General features: G+C 39.4%; 2 protein-coding genes across 3 annotated transcripts in view; one reads left to right on the top strand and one right to left on the bottom strand.

Moving 5' to 3' along the window:
* Nucleotides 1–4,571, top strand: part of tmem198aa (transmembrane protein 198aa) — a 42,299-nt gene extending 37,728 nt beyond the window's left edge. For both annotated transcript variants that reach the window (XM_080903588.1, XM_080903587.1), the window contains exons 6-7: nt 312–616; nt 1,575–4,571. In XM_080903588.1, the coding sequence (XP_080759714.1) occupies nt 312–616; nt 1,575–1,727 (458 nt within the window). In that variant the 3' untranslated portion in view covers nt 1,728–4,571. The remainder of the gene's footprint in view (nt 1–311; nt 617–1,574) is intronic.
* A 2,300-nt stretch (nt 4,572–6,871) lies between these two features.
* Nucleotides 6,872–13,685, bottom strand: desma (desmin a). Its single transcript, XM_080903236.1, has 10 exons — nt 13,012–13,685; nt 11,169–11,229; nt 10,882–10,977; nt 9,817–9,978; nt 9,608–9,733; nt 9,287–9,397; nt 9,058–9,167; nt 8,914–8,966; nt 8,293–8,384; nt 6,872–7,593 (listed from the first exon to the last, which is right to left on the bottom strand). The coding sequence occupies exons 1-10, from the start codon at nt 13,584–13,586 to the stop codon at nt 7,552–7,554; spliced, it is 1,428 nt and encodes a 475-aa protein (XP_080759362.1). The 5' UTR covers nt 13,587–13,685; the 3' UTR covers nt 6,872–7,551.
* Nucleotides 13,686–18,593: the final 4,908 nt, after the last annotated feature.

Below are 18,593 nucleotides of genomic sequence, written 5' to 3'. Positions count from 1 at the left end.
CAAAATCAATGTTCGGAATGAAAACTTTGGGTTATTTATGTAACCTCTGTTCTCACAGTAGCGCAAGTGAGATGTTTCACCAAATAATCCTTCTTGCTGGCTGAAGTGAGAAGAGGTGCTGCATCCCATAGCACAATGCCTCACTCATGCAACTCTGAGAACCGGGGTTACACAAGTACCCTAAAGTTAGTTTCTCTATAAAAGCTTTGCTGTTTTCTCTTTATCCTGAAGTCACTCCCTCTTCATTATCTATCGTTCTAATTTTCTTCTCCTTACCACTAATTATCAAAACTTTTTTTCTTTGACTCTAGTGGTTTTAAGTCGACAGCAGCGAAAGGTGCAGCTCATGCGGATTCGACAGAGAGAAGAGAGGCTGAAAAAGGAGAAGGAAAACAAAAAGAAGAAAAAGAGACAGAGCCAGAAAGCAGGGCACAAGCAGAAGACTCATTCCCATCACAACCACCAGCAGTACCACCACCCAGCAGCATCTCACCCTCATCACCAAACTCAGAGCTCTCAGCCTCCTAAAGTCCCTCCTCCTCCTCCTCAGACTGAGCCTGGCTACCACCGCAAAGCCAACTCCAAAAGGCGCTTTGATGGAGATGTGCTGTCTCCGGTAAGCTATAATACTGTATCTATTCTTAACAAGTTAATTCGATGAAAATCTGAACATCCTCAGTCCAGGTCATTAAAATGTTTGTGTTCTTCGGATTCTCTGAAATTAGATTTTGGATAAAATTCTACATTCAAGTCACAGTTTTAATTTGAGTAGAATGACATCAGTGTTCCACTCCGCACAGTTAAGTGACAAGTTCAGGACAAATAAGTGTAGGAAAAACAGAAACTGTTTTATTTATGTACAAATGCACTGCACAGCAAAATCTTTATTCTCTCTGTGCTAAACTCCTGCCAGAGGGCAAGTCATACAGTTTGACAGCCATTTTTGCTGATATCTCCAGGAATTTATTTAGCTGTACTTCTGTTAAGCGTGCACACAGTTCCTTCGGTGATCATGCCAAAGTAACGAAGAAAGCCTTGCAAATTAAAATATATATATATATGTATACTTAACTAATTTTTTTGCTACAATAATAATAAACTGGGACAATGAAGAGTAGACACACAACTACACCAATCATGCTCAGCTAAACATGTGCCACTCAACACGACTGGCTCATATCGTTAGCTTCATAGCATAAGTGCCTAAGTCATTGACTTAGTCAAATGACTTAGGCAATTATGCTATGAAGCTAACGATATGTTCTTCCCAACTGCCAGCTTTAGCATTTCAGAACTCTCCCACACATTTCTGTTTAAGATTCACTAAGTGTCCTCTCCCTATAATGTCTGGCTAAACTAAGTGTCTGCAGGCTTCAGGTTCATATTTAATGTTAAGATAAGGGGTAATGATCCTCTTCAATGGGACTTCAGAAGAAAACTGAACAGGGATAAAAGTGTCACATGTCAGACTTTTCATTGAAGAATAATTGTACATGAGTGCAAGCTTTTGTGTCTTGCTGTATTTACATATGCCATATACCCACCGCAGCCCTTTATTTCCTGTCTGTCCACAGAGTTACATCAGGAGTTTCAGGGACAGACAGACAGACAGACGGGCGTACTCCCACAGTAGAATGATGAGCCGGTCTCGGATGGCTGAACTTGACTATGACTGCGGTTCTCAGGTGCCCCTTACAGCACCCAGTGGACCCCCAGTTCGCATCTGAGGCAGTTAATTGCACAGATCCACACACACACATGTGCACCATCACAGGCTACTTCAAGACTCACTGATAAGGATAAGAAACCTAACCTAACCTAACCGTGCCAACCCAATCAACTGCCTATTAAGCCAACAGGAGCTCAAAGTGCTCCAGAGGTGGTGTGACCCACACTGCTATTCTCCTGTCAGACCCACTGAAGTATTTATTTGGTCAGTTTTTTCCTTTTAATGTCTAAAAACAGTGATTTTCTTTGTCGGAAGTGTGAGTCATCATATGTTATATTTGGCTTCTCTGTAATTGTACTTACATGGAAAACACTGGAAACAAGTGAAACGCTCTTATGCATAGTTAATTAAACTGTCTCTGTTGAACATTTGATACGAAGATTTATACTGGTTGGTTCAAGCCATACAATGTAATTTCTAGTGGGGAAGAAAAATCACTCCACAGGAGCCCCACATCATGTTAGAAAAAAATTGCATTAAAAAAATTGCCTTTCATCAAGTTAAAGTAAAAGAACACTTTACTCCAAAGGTAATTAAAGGATTAAACATTTTGACTTAAGGAAGCATCTGCTGTGAAAAATGACTGAAAAGCAACATAAAAAAATCACAGCAAACACTGAAACTCAAAGGGAGCTCTTCTCATTTAAAAGGTCATTCATGAAGTCTTTTTTTTTTTATCTTCACTGACAGCTTGTAAATTCAAACATGGCAGCGCAAGGCCTGTACTGCTTCAACATGCAGAAAGAGACAAGTTTAGGTGTGAATTAGATTAAACGGTTTACACCAAAGACAATGTTTGTGTTACTTCTGTTGTCAATTAAGTGTCATTCCCTGCGCTGTTGTGATTTTCAAGGAGACTGTTTTTACATCTCACCACTTTCCTTGTATCCTCTATTCTATTGTCAGCCATTCCAACTACAGACCTGAACAGGATACTCATCTGTCTGCTCTTCTTTCCTCTCTCCATTAAACATTTCTGCAAGCGATGTGATTTTATTTATTAACAGTGCTCTTGTGTCCCTTTTTGCTCTTTTCCACAAAGCTTCTGTTAAAGACAAATAGCTGCTGTCCGATATTAATCATTCTGGAATTTGATTGATATAATGAAGTCTGAGAATAATAGGCAACAGTAAAAATGTTAAAAAATAGTGTATTTTTGTGTGTGTGAGTGGACACATGAGCCCTGTGGCAATTGATGGAACATACCAAATACTGGCCAAGGAGAGGGGGGATGTTCCTTGGAATGTATGCAGCATGTTGTGCATACATTAAATTCTCTTTTCTTTACCAGTTGGTGAAAAATGGTATGAAAATATTTGAGTGAAATGTCAAGTGATTAAAAAAAAAGAGGCAGCATCTTTTTTTTTAAGATAAGAGAATGTGAAGATAAATGCGCCTGCAAGTGGCGCCCTCTGATGTTTACTTCTGGACCTTTTTTTTCTGGCCTTTCTATGTATGTGTGTGCATACGGTTCAAATGTACATGCATTTGTGTGTTACTCACTTTGAAATTGAAATAAGTTCCTTACATTAATATTGTTATACTAAACACTGAGACAGGAGAAGGACTCTGAATGCGAGATGTTAAAGTACAGAAGGAGAAAGTTGTTTTGTTTTGGGGGGGTTTTGGGCTTTTTTTTAATTAAAGCTCTCTGGAAACAAAACATTGTAGTTCATGAACACTATTTCTAGCAATGTTGCAATTCCTACTTAGGTTGAATATTACTATAAATGGAAGAGTCGGTAGTAGGAAAGGAACATTTTTTAATTAAATTCTGCCTCAATATTGTTTTTTTAAACTATTGTTTTATTATAGCTTCTTTTTTCTGAGGTTTAGGAAAACAAAACAATCTGACTGCACATAAATTATAAAATAAAACTTGAGGTATGTAAGTTAGTGCCTGGATTCAGCAAAATTTACAGTACTTTTAGGCCCGAGGACCAGGGATTTTTATCAAAAGCCCATTACTGCATGTTGATCATTGTGTATATGTTTCGATTGTGCTGTTGTCATGTCACAGCTCTGACATTTACACTTTAGTTTTCTGGTCCTGGGCTGATGTAGGTAAAAATAAAAACTCTCTTCCTATCTCCAGTTCTCTTCTGTCTGTAAAGGGCTTTGAAAGGCATTTGAAGCATTTTCCTCTTTTTCACATGCATTATGCCTGTTACATCAGCTTCCTACCTGCTGTTTACTGTTATTAAATGTTGTTTCACGGTTGTGGCAGTACAAGTGTTATTTTTGGTTTTCTGCCTATACTTCACTCCTGCTTTGATCTGCTTTTGTGTTTTTATTGTAGTGTAATTCTAAACTAAACATTGCCCCTCCTCTTGCTTGTAATTTGGGGACGGAAATGAATAATTCTTTCACTGAACTTTTCTTTTATGTTGTTGTTTTTCTTATTTCTAATATTTTTTTTCATTACCTATTATATAACATTTCTGTTGAGAAAACCTTTGACTGTAGATATTGACTTGTAAATAATTTTTAAGTGTACAAATGTTTGGCTCCATTTTCATGTTTGCACCACAGTCATGTATGTAATTTATGCAGGCTATTACTTTCTGGAGTAGACCTGTTATGTTGTGATTCTGCTGTATGTCCAGTTTGCTTTGATTTGGCTGAGCGGTGGATACACTTCTCATTCAGGTGTTTCAGTGTTTCATGTTCAAATTTAGCAAAGAAAATGGACTCTGATTCGTCCTTTTCGTATCATCCAATTTAAATATGTAAAAATCACCCGATTATTATTATTATGATTATTATTATGATTATTATTATTATTGCTATTATGTTATTAAGCATGGATTTCTATGGACCTAACATATGATAAACATTGTGATTCTATAATTCAGTGGTCTTGTTATCTTTACATTGTCATTTGTGTGTGCACAACTGTTGGAGCACAAATATCAAATACTTTTTTGTTCAATCTCTCTCTCTCTGACACTCCCACAAATACATGCGTTACATAAGTTTAGTTTAGAATTAGTCCCTAGAATAAATCGACAGATATTTACCTGTTTCAGAAATGGTGCTTGTACACAGATATCAGTAGGTGATGATTCTGTTACATATTTTTTTCATAATTATTGATGATGCAGTGATGTGCAAAAGTGTTGAGCCACCCACTAACCCACCACTCACTATTATATGTTGCTAGGAAAATGAGTGAAACATCAAAAAAACAGAGTTTGTGCAATTCTAATGAGCTTGAAAGTCAATATTTGATTACTTTTATTCTTCAGCTCAGCCTGACCTCTCTTAGTCAAGCTTTTTTGTCATTTCTTGAAATAGTCTTCAGAATTATTCCCCCAGATTTCTGCTTTGGCCTTGGCTGTTTTTGGGGTTTTTTGTAATTTGCAACACCTCACCCATCTTTCCCTTTTCCTCTTTCTAAAGAATAGCTTCTTGACAGCCACCCTTCACACTGAGGCCATTTCTGATGAGGCGTCAGTTAACAGTAGATGGATCAACTGAAGGTCCTGAACCACTTGTCAGGTCTTTGCTGGATTTTTTTTCTCAAGGACGGGACTTTCAGACACTGTTTATCTGCTGTAGATTGTTACGACCTGACACTTCTTTGTCCTCCTCTTATTCAGTTTTCCTCAGATTTTTTTTTTTTGAGGACACACTCCACATCATGCTGAGATATGCATTTAAAGAATCACCTTGCTGGTGTAAAAATACTATATTATGCCTGTTAAACTGTGTTATCTTCAGTTTTTTCTTTCATATATTCATTCATTCAAACATATACTTTGCTATTCAAAAATAACAAAGTATATGTTTTTTGCAACAGGCTACAAGTAACAAAGTAGCCACAACAATGGTTCATGCTTTCAGTTAAATTCCTTTTTTTTAATATTTGCATAATTCATTGGTCAATGTTATTTGGCTTAAGAAACATACAAACAAAACAAAAAAGCTGCATTACTCTGATAACAGTCATGTACAGGAACTGCCCTGAAGATGAGAGCAAAAAGCCAAAACTTTGCAAGACCTTCAAAAAGACATTTTAAGGTCTTTGAAAGAAATTGCAAGAAAGTCTGGCTCCTTGGAAGCAAAATGTGAAGATGAGCAGGATGGCTCAAGTCTTTTAGAGAGGACAAAGTGTGCAAAGTAAAGAGAAAAACGAGTTCTTAAACACCAGATATGAGCTTCAAAATATCATTTTTACTCTGCAGGTGTTGGCTGTGATAAAGAGCTGCTTAAGAATCATTAACATAAGTAATGGAGAAAAATCAAGCATCTGGATTTCCAGTCAGTTGCATTCTTATGTGCTCTGACAGTGTAGGTTTCAGGCTACATTAGCAGTGTAGCTTCATTACAAACTGCAGCAGTTATATAACAACAAATACAACAGCAAAACTAATCAAGAAATAAGAAGTGCAGTAATGCTTGAAGCTTTTTGCTTCCTAGGAAAAAAGAGGAGAGTTCACAGAAGTGAGGAAACTTTATTTAGAGGGAAAAGAACACAGGAGCAGTTTGCCCTTTCTGTTGATTCGGTGATGAAAGCACACCGTCATGGCTCCACTAATTACTGGAGTAGCAGTCACATACTTCTTTATGTTATTCAGCGTAATTATCTCTTTCTAGATCTTCCCCGTGTCTCTGTCTCAGAATAACCTTTTCATTATATTTGTCCTCTGTTTTTCTCTTCTTCCCGTCTTGCTCTTTCTTGCAGGCTCATTTATTGTTTCTGTGTTTCCTTTTTCTCTCCTCCACCCCAACAAATTTTTATCTCTGATGACATTTTCAGTCCAGTGGCTTTAGAAACAAACTGCACAGACTGTAATTCTTGTTGCTCTGCTAATCTGCTTCTGCTGGAGACCAAGAATGACAAAGGGCCGCTCGTTAATGTGCCCTTGTTTCGTTTTCCTTGCACCAAGATCAGACTGGTTACTGATAAATTCAAGAAAGCCACAACTCGTGTTTTGTGTATAGAAGAAAATTAAATTTTGACAGAAGAGTGTTACGCTTGGCTGGGGGAGCTAGTATCTTTTGGAAAGCTAAAACGGGCCACATCAGTTGATGCATGCAGTGGGAAGAGAAAGTTCATAAAGATTTGGATGAAAATGCACGCATGCTGTCTGAGGAATGCTAATGCCTAGAGATATGAGTTACAGAATTTGAATAAACTTTCTGCCCAGCAAGTGAAATCTTTTATTTGAGTTTTTGTCAGAGCGAAGGAGGATACCATGGTTACTCATACACATACCATCAGACACGTAGCACATGCTGGAGAGCTCAAAGGTCAAAACACAACTGAGTTCCTATTTCAAACCAACATCTCACTTTCCTTGAATCAGTTACAGAGATAGCCTATCTTAATCAATCGATGTGCATACACATGTAAAAATCCTGGAATACACACAGTGAAATTTATCTGACTGCGGTGCTTCAGTCAAATTGATCTGCCATTGATTGCTACAGTGGGTGATGGGATAATTCGGCAGTACGAGCTGTACTCATTTGAAATATTACTCTTACCACTAAAATATTTTTGCAGACAAGATAGATGCAAGATACTTTTCTTTTGCAGCGAAAAGTAACACAAATACAGAAAAACATCCTGGAATGCCCTTCATTTAAAACAAGGCTAAAGGCATTATGCCTCTACACTGCGTCTTTCCTGTGACGCTTAAAGTAATTTATGTACGGATGTACAGTGGTTAAATTTCACTTCCATGACTGGTTACATAAAATGGTCAGCATTTTGTATCTAAAAGTAGGCACAGCTTATTAATCATTGTAATTCTAATAGGAAAAGATTTCATTATTGGTGCTATTATTTTTTAAGTAACATTGTTTCTTCTTGTTTACATGATGTCTTGCTGGTGCTGTGTCGACTCACTGACAACCTGTGGAAGGGGAAAAAAGGGGACACTGTAAATTGATACAAAAGGGAAAGAGTCTATTTTCGCTATGCACAGTGTCTGCATAAACGGTGTGAGAAAACACCCCATCTGCCGTGCTAGTCTGGCAATAAAGTTCTACTTAAGCTTAACATTCAGTGCAGGTGTTATGCTTAAGGTGAAGGACTGTGCTGGGACCAACTGGAGCGCTGACAGTGAAGGTGCTTGTTCAGGGAAGCCGGTGCTGTAACTTTTATGAAAGTGTCTGTACCCGGATTGATTCAAACTACAAGATTTCAGGGATAACAAAGAGAATAGAAGCTAAAACAGCTTTGCTACTATGTTGCCACATTTGTATGTGTAGACAGTTGTGAAAATGTAGTGGCTGTGATTGACAAATGCAAGAAGGAACGTATCCTTATTAAATCTGGTAGCTTGTTTCAACCCGCTGATGTGAGCAGACAATCAGAAGGCAGGTGTGATACTGAAACCAGACTTACACATGAGGCATTAGCACTCTGGCTCATAGAATATTTAATCTGGATGAGAATATAGTAAATCAGAATGGTTTGGTTGAAAAAAATATAAGTTATAATTTACTAGCGCTTTTGTAGTTCATTAGGGTACCTCAACATGGACATTTTTGTGCATAAAAGTGTATATTTGTGTGTATGCCTGTGTGTGCATGTACGTGTGAGCTCAAACCTCTCCATCGCGGGTCTCAATGGTCTTGATGAGAACAGTCTTCTTGGAGTGAACCTCTGATGAGCGCTGATGCTGGGACTCAGGACTGGTCTCTGTAGGAACAAATTCACACATGCAGCTCTTTCATAAACTGCTTTAATTCTTTCTGCAGCTACACTGAGATAATTTAGTCACTGATATTAGTTAAGCATTGCACTTAGAAGTTTAATGAGCTTTGAACAATTTCACATGGCTGTAACATTAATGGAACATCCACACAACATCCTTGTGTTAACTTTAAGCTGTCACAAAGTGCTCAGATGGGAGGTACTAACAGAGACTAATTGCACCTTCTTACTATTAATCTATTAAATGAAGAGGGTAAGTCATATGATTATTAATGAAGGTTAATTCTTGCCTCCCTGAACCACAGAGGCATGAAGGTTTTAGTCATATATCCCCACACAGTGGTCAGAATGTGTCACTGCAAAGACACTATATGTAATGCCCTTATAATAGCAGCTACCATATACAGTCACAGCCTATAATTAGACCTTTTATCATCCCCCCTTATTGACTCATGCCCAATAGATTTTAACGGTATTTACGCGTGACAGGAATAAAGGGTGCAACTTCTCATACCTCTGAATCCAATGGAAGAATAAGCAGACTGGACAGGTATGGTGGTAGTGATTCTACAGAAAGAGGAGCATAACAAATCAGTAATGAGTACGACATAAATGCAAAATCACAAAAAATTAAGGTAATTTTAGGACAGAAACACACCTGCTCTCCTCTCCTTCCAGCAGCTTGCGGTAGGTGGCAATTTCAATATCGAGGGCCATCTTCACATTGAGGAGGTCCTGGTACTCCCTCAGGTGGCGGGCCATATCATCCTTGAAATCAGTGTGTAAGAAGTGCTTAAAATATAGTTTTCACCAAACACAAAATCCTGCTACTTCTATTACCCAGTGTGAAATGCAAAAGATCAGCATGACATATCTAAGCGTATTACTTTCATCTTAGCAATATCTTCCTCGAGCCGTGCAATGGTATCTTGGTAACCAGTAGCCTCGCGGGCCATGCGATCCTCCATGTCTCTCATCTGGCGCAGCAGAGACTCATTCTGCAAAGAAACAGAGACATGAAGTCCTTGAAAAGAAGGGATAAGAAGCTTGAAAGAGAGTAAACGCACCTAAAAGAAACAGAAGTTTATGGCTGTTTATGGCTGAAAATATGGTTATCAAGGAAATGTAAAGATGATATCAATCAGAAAGAAGAAATGTAAAATCAGAAGCCAAAAAAGAAAGTGAGAAAAGTTGCTACAAATACTCACAGTGCCCTTCAGTGAGTCAATCTCGCAAGTGTAGGACTGGATCTGGTGTCTGAATTCCATGGTCTCCTGCTTGGCCTGACGCAGTGCATCATTGTTCTTGTTCACGGCCTGGTTCAGATCAGACACCTGAAGACAGAAGACAGGAGGATTAACAGTGCAACAGCTAAGAACTACTATGTGCATTTTACGTGTGCATGCCTCCATTCTACCTTAGACTTGTACCATTCTTCAGCCTCTGCAATGTTTTTGGCAGCAATGGCTTCGTACTGCATGCGGATGTCCCTCAGAGCAGCAGTGAGGTCGGGCTTAGACATATCCATCTGGATCTGCACCTGAGTGTCCTGAATCTGGCTCTGCAGCTCACGGATTTCCTGCAAGGAGTCCAGAAAAAGTCAAACTCCGCTCGTGTCAAAATGATGAATAAGCAAACATGTGAGTAGCTACCGGGACATTAAAACGATACCTGCTAATTCAGTTGACAAGTTAAAAATAATTCAACGTGCGATAACACGTCAGATCAGAATATTTACATATAGAAATCTAATGTGTCAAATTACAAATTCACCCAGCTGTCGACTGATGCATTCTGTTAGCAACAGGCTTTTTTTTTAAATTAGCCAGCCTGGATTGCACTCAGTTGTTGTCTGATCTAACTGAAAGTTATAAATAGCTTTGCATCTGTTCACAGGCACACCCTCTTTTTCTCTGTCACACAACAGCTGACAGAGTCTTTTGACCAATCAGCACTTTGGCATTTCTGGCAGGTCAAAGTTCAAGCAAAGAAGACAAAATGAGAAGAAGGGACTTCAGCTGTGCAGACATGTGTCTGAGTGTGTGGCTCAGAATATCATTTGATATCTGTAAGTGTATAAGGTTAGATCTTTCTGTTGCCCTGTAATAGTTAAATGACTGTTAAATTTTCCTACAGACATGAATTTACGTAGATGGGAACGATATCTGTGCTTTAACATCAGTAGGTGGATTTAAGTACGATGTCTTTGATCTCATGAAGAGCTGCATGCCTGTGGAGACTCAGATCTAATATCACAGCACAGTATAGTAACACACACAGGTGTTATATGATACACTATACACCATCCTAGTGACACACATAATAGATATAGAGAGGAAGGGTAGTTTTTACTGCTCTCTTATTTCCCAAGTGGTTGCTACAGCGAATGGATCGGATTTTATGCCAGATGCCATTCCAGACGCAACCCTCCCACCGCCTAATTGTGTGAAGCCAGCCAACCAAAGCTGGTAAATCAGCAAACCTCTTCATGAATCTTCTTGAGGAAGGCAATCTCTTCTTGCAGACTCTCAATACGTCTCTCCAGGTCCAGCCTAGCGAGAGTGGCACTGTCGACATCCTAGATAAGAGGAGAGAATGGCAAAAAAGAAAATGACCAATAACCAACACATTTAAAAAAATGTTAAAATAAGAAGAAAATTAAAGGAGAAAAATGACTGCTCAACCAAAGGAGGCAAAGTTTCTCTGTTTTGGACTGAAGAGAAAATGACTGAGCTATAGATGAGTGATTTAAGGAAATGGAAGACTTACAGATCTGAAAGCAGACAGGTTGTTCTCAGCTTCTTCCTTCTGGTGAATCTCTTCTTGCAGTCTGCCAGAATGACAGCAACATACAAAAAGGAAAAGAGCGAAAAAGAAAGCGGAAAGTTGAAACAAAAGTGAAGACAAACTGTTGGAGTGAACAGCTTTTCCCCCCAGGGATCACTTACTAGACAGATAAACTAGTTACCACCTCTCAGTCCTCCAGCCTTTCTGCTCTTTTCGTCTCTCAGTAAATTCAGAAGAATAGAACCGGCATAGACAATGAAACATCAAAGTTCAAGCTTTTATTTGTATCCATGTCCACACACACGCACACTTCTGCACTTGCTCGTTGAGTCCTAAAGCTCTGTTGCAGCTGTCACACTGTCAGAATCAGAATGGTAACAGTGTGAGAGCAACACAGGCCTGTCCCGGTGCAGTTTCCAGAATTAGCATTTCGCCGTGCGCTTTGAACAACTGGAAAATGCAGAAAAAAATGCTGTCATGCACCTCACACATAATCACTACCGACACAAATACACACAGCAGATGCTATTGGCATTTTTTTTGCGGTTTTGAATCATGTCATCGTCCATGGAAACGTTCAGTGAGAATGTTCAATGAGAATGTCAGCGTGCATGCGTTGCAACTGTTTGCATGTGATATTAGGAGCAGCTGGTGCTTTAACAAGTTTCACTGAACGTTTCAGGCAACCATTTGAGCAGGCGTGATACACAGAGAGTGAAGAGTCAGAGTGCTGTGTGTGTTTGAGCCTGTCTTTTGATATACATTTTATTTAAGTGATGCTGCATGCAGCATCTCGCAGTGACAGAATTTCACAGAGATGATTTAGTCGCTCCAAATAGATTATTCAGCGATACACCCACACTGCAGCTCCCCGTGCTTTTCTCTCTCTCTCATGCTCACGTTCTGTCACATATGCAGTGCACATAGAAGGAATGTGTATTTGGTGGACTGGCTTTTGAAAATTTTTCACTTTTTTAGATTTCTTCTTCTTTAAACTCACCAAACAAACAGGCCGTGTGTATACACTTATTTTTATCTGTCTACTTCTCTCATGTCTGACTGCTTTCTGTCGAGCTGAAACTTAATCTGTCTGCCTGTGAGTCTCAACTCTATTCCTATGAACCTGCAGATCTCCCTCTCTCTCTCTTGCTCTCAATTTTCTTCTGCTGTGTCTCTCGTGAATAAATTATAAAACACCTTTGTAATAAGCCATTGGACCGTAACAATTACTGAAGCATTCCTATTCTCAAATCTCTCCTTTGTTACTTTGTTGTTTTCATTTTTCCCAAAAGAGGAGAGACACTCTTTAGAAATCAATGAGTTGTACTTGATGCCACTTGTTTGTTTTATTTTTAACACACTGGATAAAACGTTTTAAAGTCTCCTCCCCCCCTTCTGCTTTCCCGTCTTCCGATTTTCTCCTTCTGTTCCATCTGATAGAGGTTTGGTGTGTTTCCAGAATGTAAGATAGCACCTTCCAGAGTGGGGGGAGGGGGGGGGGGATGTGAGGTCACAAATATTTATTGTATCACATGATTTTTTTTTTTTTTTTTATAAATGTAACAGAATGAGCTTTTCTTTAAGTAAAAAAGGATCACATCCCCCATGTTTCAGTTAATTCAAACTATTCCATTTGTTTGGCTTTAGACTTAACATGAGACTCCTGTGTACTCCTACATGTGAGTGCATGTGTTTCCAGTAGCTCACTTATATTAAAGCCATATTACACGAGTCAGTTTTTTATATATATATTTTTCTTTACTCATCATTTGTTCATGAAGATGTTTATCTACATATTGGCCCAGTCCCATCAATCCAAGCTTACCTGAGCTTAAGTTTCTGCAGGTCATCGGCCAGGTTGTCTCTCTCCACCTCCACTCTGGCACGCTGGTTGGTGATGGCCTCTATCTGCCTCCTCAGCTCCCTCATTTCCTCCTCATACAGCTCAGCCACACGCCCAGGCCCCTCGCGGCCCCTGAGCTTCTCGATCTCCACTGTCAGCGCGGCATTCTGCTGCTCCAGGAAACGCACCTTCTCAATGTAGCTAGCAAAGCGGTCATTGAGGTGCTGAAGCTCGGCCTTCTCATTGGTCCTTGTGTTGAGGAAGTCTTGGTTCATGGCGTCTGCAAGGTTGAAGTCGAGCTTCTCCCCGGCATAGGTGCGCATGGCCTTGGAGGAGCCGAGCCCGGCCCCAGAAGACAAGTTGAAGCTAGAATAAGAGGGAATGCCGGTGCTCTTGACTTCGTAGACTCTGCTAGACATACGGCTAGAAGCGGAGCTGTGGGCTCCTCCTAGAGAGGAGGAGAACATCGATGACAGTGGTGTTGACCCAACACCAGAGCCAAAGGTGCGACGGTACGAGGAAGCACTCTGGGCTGAGGAGCTGTAGGACTTGCTCATGGCTGGTTGAGTTGTTGGTTGAGTTGTGGATTTGATGGAACCGCTTGAGGTGCTGAGACCCAACTGTCCCACTGGGCAACTGGGAAGAAAACTAAGTGAAGAAATGCCAGCCACTGAGTGCAACTATTTGTAGCTCTACCACCCCCACACCCACTCATAAACCCAACCCCTCTTCTTGATGTCTCTGTTCACCCCATCTGCACTCCCACTACTCCACCCCGCCACTGTATCACAACCCCTTTTTTCATTGATTACTTTTGGCATTTTAAATCAGTCTGGAAGATTCCTTCATTGGTTAAGATGCATTAACAGTTCTTCAAATTTTACCCAACAAGTCTTTTTAAAAAAAATATTTTTCATAACTGCCTCATTAGTAGTGGCTTTTTAAACCCCAGATTTAAGGGCATGAGGTGAAAATTAAATAGCTCTGCTAACCAGTGTTAATCAATGTGAAAATGTATCATAATTGTAATTATGATTTGAGTTTTTTATTTTGGCTGTTCTAGCTTTATTTTCTCTGCGTAGTTCATTGTAGAAGACGTTCACTAAAAATGACTTATACAGGTTTTTAGGAAATTGCTCAGAGGACATTTTTGTTCAGTTCATTGTCATCTCTTGAGATGTTATCTGTTGGACTAAAAGCCTTTCTTTCATATTTCTTTATGCTCTTCAGCGATGCATTTTTGTCCAGCCTTCTTTTTCTTGTCTTTCAGCCTCTCCCTACCCCCCTTGTTGCACCTTTTGCCAGCCCTTGGTTCAGCTGTTGAAGGGATCTGGTTTCACGATGGCCTTCTGCATGTATGTCTGTTTGACGATGGATGATCGAATGAATGGGTGTAAAAATCAGTCAGACAGTCCCTTCCCTTTTGTGCAGTAAGTCTAATATGGGAAGTTTTGATAGAAATGATCAGGAGCTGTTAGAAACACTGCATCAAATCATGGTTATATTTTGTATGAAGCTTCACTTAGTGGAAATTGTCCAACTTAATTCAGTTTAGGCTAAAGAAACTGGCTCAGAAAAGCACATAACCAAAATTAACATGAATGATTGTTCTAAAATATGGCCAACATCATGTTAAAATTACCATTTTGTGTTATAAGTAAGTGGAAAGAATGTGTTCTGCTCTGTCCTAATGTAGCACATCAGAATTTATTATATGGATTGTTTAAATTAGTATGAAGCTATAGAGTTACAATAGAGTTATGTAGCCTTGGTTATATAAGAAATATGACTGACTACTGCCAGGAAGGTCACACGCTCAGCTTTGTCATCAGAGCTCTCTACCCGACTCGCACACACCCAGAGCAGATGGATACATCTGTGTGTATCAGTCGAGCGCTATCTTGTTACATGCATCCTGAATATTTAAAATAGTTAATGTCAATGCAAGTTGCAACTTTGTGTAATTCCATATATGAGTGTTTTAAATTTGTCAAATTTCTCAGCTCAGGAAAAAAAGAAAGAATGAAAAAGAAATCCATCCCAAAAGTTTTACCCATTACAACACAGTTCTGACATAATACACAATCACAATGCTGTCATTGCAAGCATATTGAAAATTCTTTGTTAGATTTCAGTGTAGATTGTGTTTCTGAATATTATGAAAATGTAAATATTAATGTAAATATTATTTTGCCACAAGTAGAAAATGTAAGGAAAGTCCAGCATTTTCTGAAATACATATAAAATCCAGCGTTGTTGAAGGCTGGAGCCTATAGCATGAGGAAATTAATGTAATGATCTCACTGGCTGCAGCTGAAAGCATACTAACACTTGAGGAATCTCTTCCCTCTCATGTGTCATAGCTGTGTAATGATGATAAAAAGGATGATGATGACTAACTCTGGTTCTGTAGGATGCTAAATATTCCTCTGAGTGCAATCTACCAGATAAAAAAGCAATGCTTACAACAGAACAAAGGCATAAAAGTACAAATATCTGAGCTGTTTTGCAAAATTTAAAACCCTGTCTGTAGCATTTCAGTTCTGAATCAAAGAGGAAACATGCCACTAACGTACGTGGGAGTTGTGGCTGTTGGAGGAGTTGTGTGTGGTCGTGCACATATTTGCGTTTCACAGAGAAAGTCTGCATGTCAGCTGCAAATGGTGTCAACTCTATTTTTAGATTTCTCGTTTGAACTCTGTTGTGTGGCCACTGGACTGGAGATAGAGCTTGACTACTTTTACTGCCATGCTGTGAGATTATTGTAGCTGCTAATCAAAGTCAGATAGAAAATGTAAATAGGCCTGACCTAAATTGGCTCACTACACAAACTGTCTGGTGCCAGGTCATTATTACCAGATAAGAGTGATTCAAGATGGATCTCTTGCAACATCAACAACAAAGGCTTCTTGCATTCCTTTAAAGTAAACAAGAAACATCAAAAACCTGAAGAATTTATGAAAAGCACTTCTCTGTGGGAGCTCAAGAATTTTTCAAATTAAAATTCTTTAAATATTCCTGTCACATTTCATGAGCTATAACATAGTAATAAGGGGGTCACTATTACTTCAGTAAAGGTCAGACAGCTTGGATGGTGAATAATTAAGCCCCATCTTATCTTAATGACCTTAAAGTACTGTATCACATTATTAGAGCACTTTCCTCTCAGACTGCTGGTTTACTTGTGGTTGCTAGAGTATTTAAAAGTAGAACGGAGGCAAAGTCTTCAGTTTTCAGGCCCCTCTTGGTGGAGCCAGCTCCCAGTTTGGATTCAGGATACAGAAAACCTCTCTGCTTTTAAGATTAGGCTTAAAACCTTCCATTTTGATAAAGCATGTAGCATATGATTCCCATGATGCACTAAGGATTTCTTTTCTTTGCCCATCTTTTCTTCACTCTGTGTGTTTATTCACCTCTCTGCATTCAATCATCAGTTGTTATTAATCTCTGGCTCTCTTCTACATTGTGTCTTTGCCCTGTCTTCTTCCCTTTACTCGAACCAGTCACAGCAGATGGCCATCCTTCTCTGAGCCTGGTTCTGTTGGGGGCTTCTTCCTGTTAAGAGGGAGTTTTTCCTTCCCACTGTGGCTAAAGTGCTTGGTGAAAGGGGGTCATATGATTGTTGGGGTTTTCTCTGTTTTCTTTATATTATTGTAGGGTCTTCGCCTTACAATATAAAGTTCCTTGGGGGAACTAAATAGGGAAATACAATTATTAAAATTCATATTTGGTATTAGTATCAGTCTGTCAGTCTAAAGTCAGTCACTAAAATATCCAATCATTATTATTAACAAAAATAACATATTTTTGAGTTTTTAGTCTTCATATGTAATGAATCATAATAGGTGATCTGACTTTTCTGAGGTTGATATTATATGAATCTATATGAATCATATGAATGAAGTGCTTAATTTAGTTTAATTCTTTGGCTTATGAATTATTATTTGTCAAACAAATGTGATTTACTTTACCCTCCACTGCCAGCTTCTTTAGTGGTGATTAGCACATTTTAGCATGCTGACATGACAAAAAATAAAAACAATCGTGATCATGATCAAAATTAACAACGAGCTACCTGTTAAATATCACCATGTGGGCAATGTTCTCATTGTGAGGATGCTAGCATGCTCACAATGTTACATGGGAGTATTTAACTAAAGTGCAGCTCAATCCACAAACACTGGGATTCAAGGACTTGCTAGGCTCCCTTCCAAGGGATTGTTCCATCGCCAAAATCCCATCAAGTCTAGGTAAGATCCCTGTCTAGAATTGGACCAAAAAGTATATTACATTCTAATGATACCATTACTGAACATGAATCCTGTGGTCTATGTCATTCAATTCCCCATCCAGTTGCAAACATCTGTCAGACGAGGGAGCCTTTCACCCCAAGAAATAATGTGGGGACACCAGCAGAGATGATGGGAAAAATCTGATATGTGCTCGATGTGACTTGACTGTGGTATCTGCTGTCGTGGCAGGAGCAGTCATCCAGGTGTTTTCCCGTTAAAGAACACATCATTAGCTCAGGACAGAAAATGAGCTACCTACAAGTTGCCTAACAACCCCAGATTCATAACTAATACACCATGACCCATAGCCTAGAAAAGACACCCTTAAATTAGAACCAGATCCCAGAACGGCTGGGAAAAGCATTATAATACAGACACATGCACGCACCAAGTCTCAGAATATCAACAGTGCATAGCAGCCAAACCCTTTACTCAGGGCATGTCACAATTCTATTTTGGAAGTAGGATGCAACACTGCAGTATAAAAATATCAGCAGTAATTTCCCCACACACACCCCATACAATACAGCTTTATGCCTGTGTTCAACTCTTAGTTGGGAAATACCCAGACACTTTAGATATCCTTACACAGCACCCCCATGGAGGGTCTGGCTGACCCCAAATGTATCTTGGTTTGCATGACAACGACCCCAAACAGCCAGAGTAATAAAGAACAAGCCTATCTTCAGCAACAAGAAGGCTAAAGTGTCCTTCAAACGAACATATGATCTCCGATATGTCACCTTCCTCCTATAGGACAGCACTGATCTCAACCTCAGTAACAGAAAGATCTGTGACGATCTATATCCAAGGCAGAACTGTGGCAAATTCTTAGACCCTGTGGAATGCTAGGGCAGTCAAAAGCCATGCAACGTGGGTGACATGATGGGAAAATGGAACGATGTGAATACTGTTTGGGGATTGTTTTTTAGAGACTGAAACTAGAGAACATATAGACGATCTGTAAGCTTTTGTGGGAGTCCTGGAGAATCGTTACATAGCCCCTGCTTTATGGATACATTGTACGTGAAGGTGAATACACTTACAGTTTGGAAAATGAAAGAAAAAAACAAAAATTAGAAATTAAATATGATATAACTAGCATCTATAGGTGATTAGGGGTCAGGTGGTTTCATCATTCATGAACGCAGAATGCTTGTTGCCCTGCAACCACCCAAACATGCATACACACATGCCAAAGAGCTGAGCTCTAGCACAAAAGTGACTCTGGGACTAAAAGGATCCAAGTAAAGGCGAGGGGAGGAAAGAGAC

This window comes from Rhamphochromis sp. 'chilingali', assembly GCF_963969265.1.
Source record: "Rhamphochromis sp. 'chilingali' genome assembly, chromosome: 14".
NCBI classification, from domain to species: domain Eukaryota; kingdom Metazoa; phylum Chordata; class Actinopteri; order Cichliformes; family Cichlidae; genus Rhamphochromis; species Rhamphochromis sp. 'chilingali'.
The sequence above is the reverse complement of the archived record's forward strand: the minus strand, read 5'-3'. Positions and strand labels throughout refer to the sequence as shown.

Excerpts from the sequence above, each read along its gene's own strand:
- desma (XM_080903236.1), bottom strand. The coding sequence starts at position 13,586 with ATGAGCAAGTCCTACAGCTCCTCAGCCCAGAGTGCTTCCTCGTACCGT. Across the intron at positions 10,978-11,168 it reads ACCTGTCTGCTTTCAGATCT|GATGTCGACAGTGCCACTCT; the intron begins GTAAGTCTTCCA and ends CCTCTTATCTAG. Across the intron at positions 7,594-8,292 it reads TTGAGACCCGCGATGGAGAG|GTTGTCAGTGAGTCGACACA; the intron begins GTTTGAGCTCAC and ends CCCCTTCCACAG.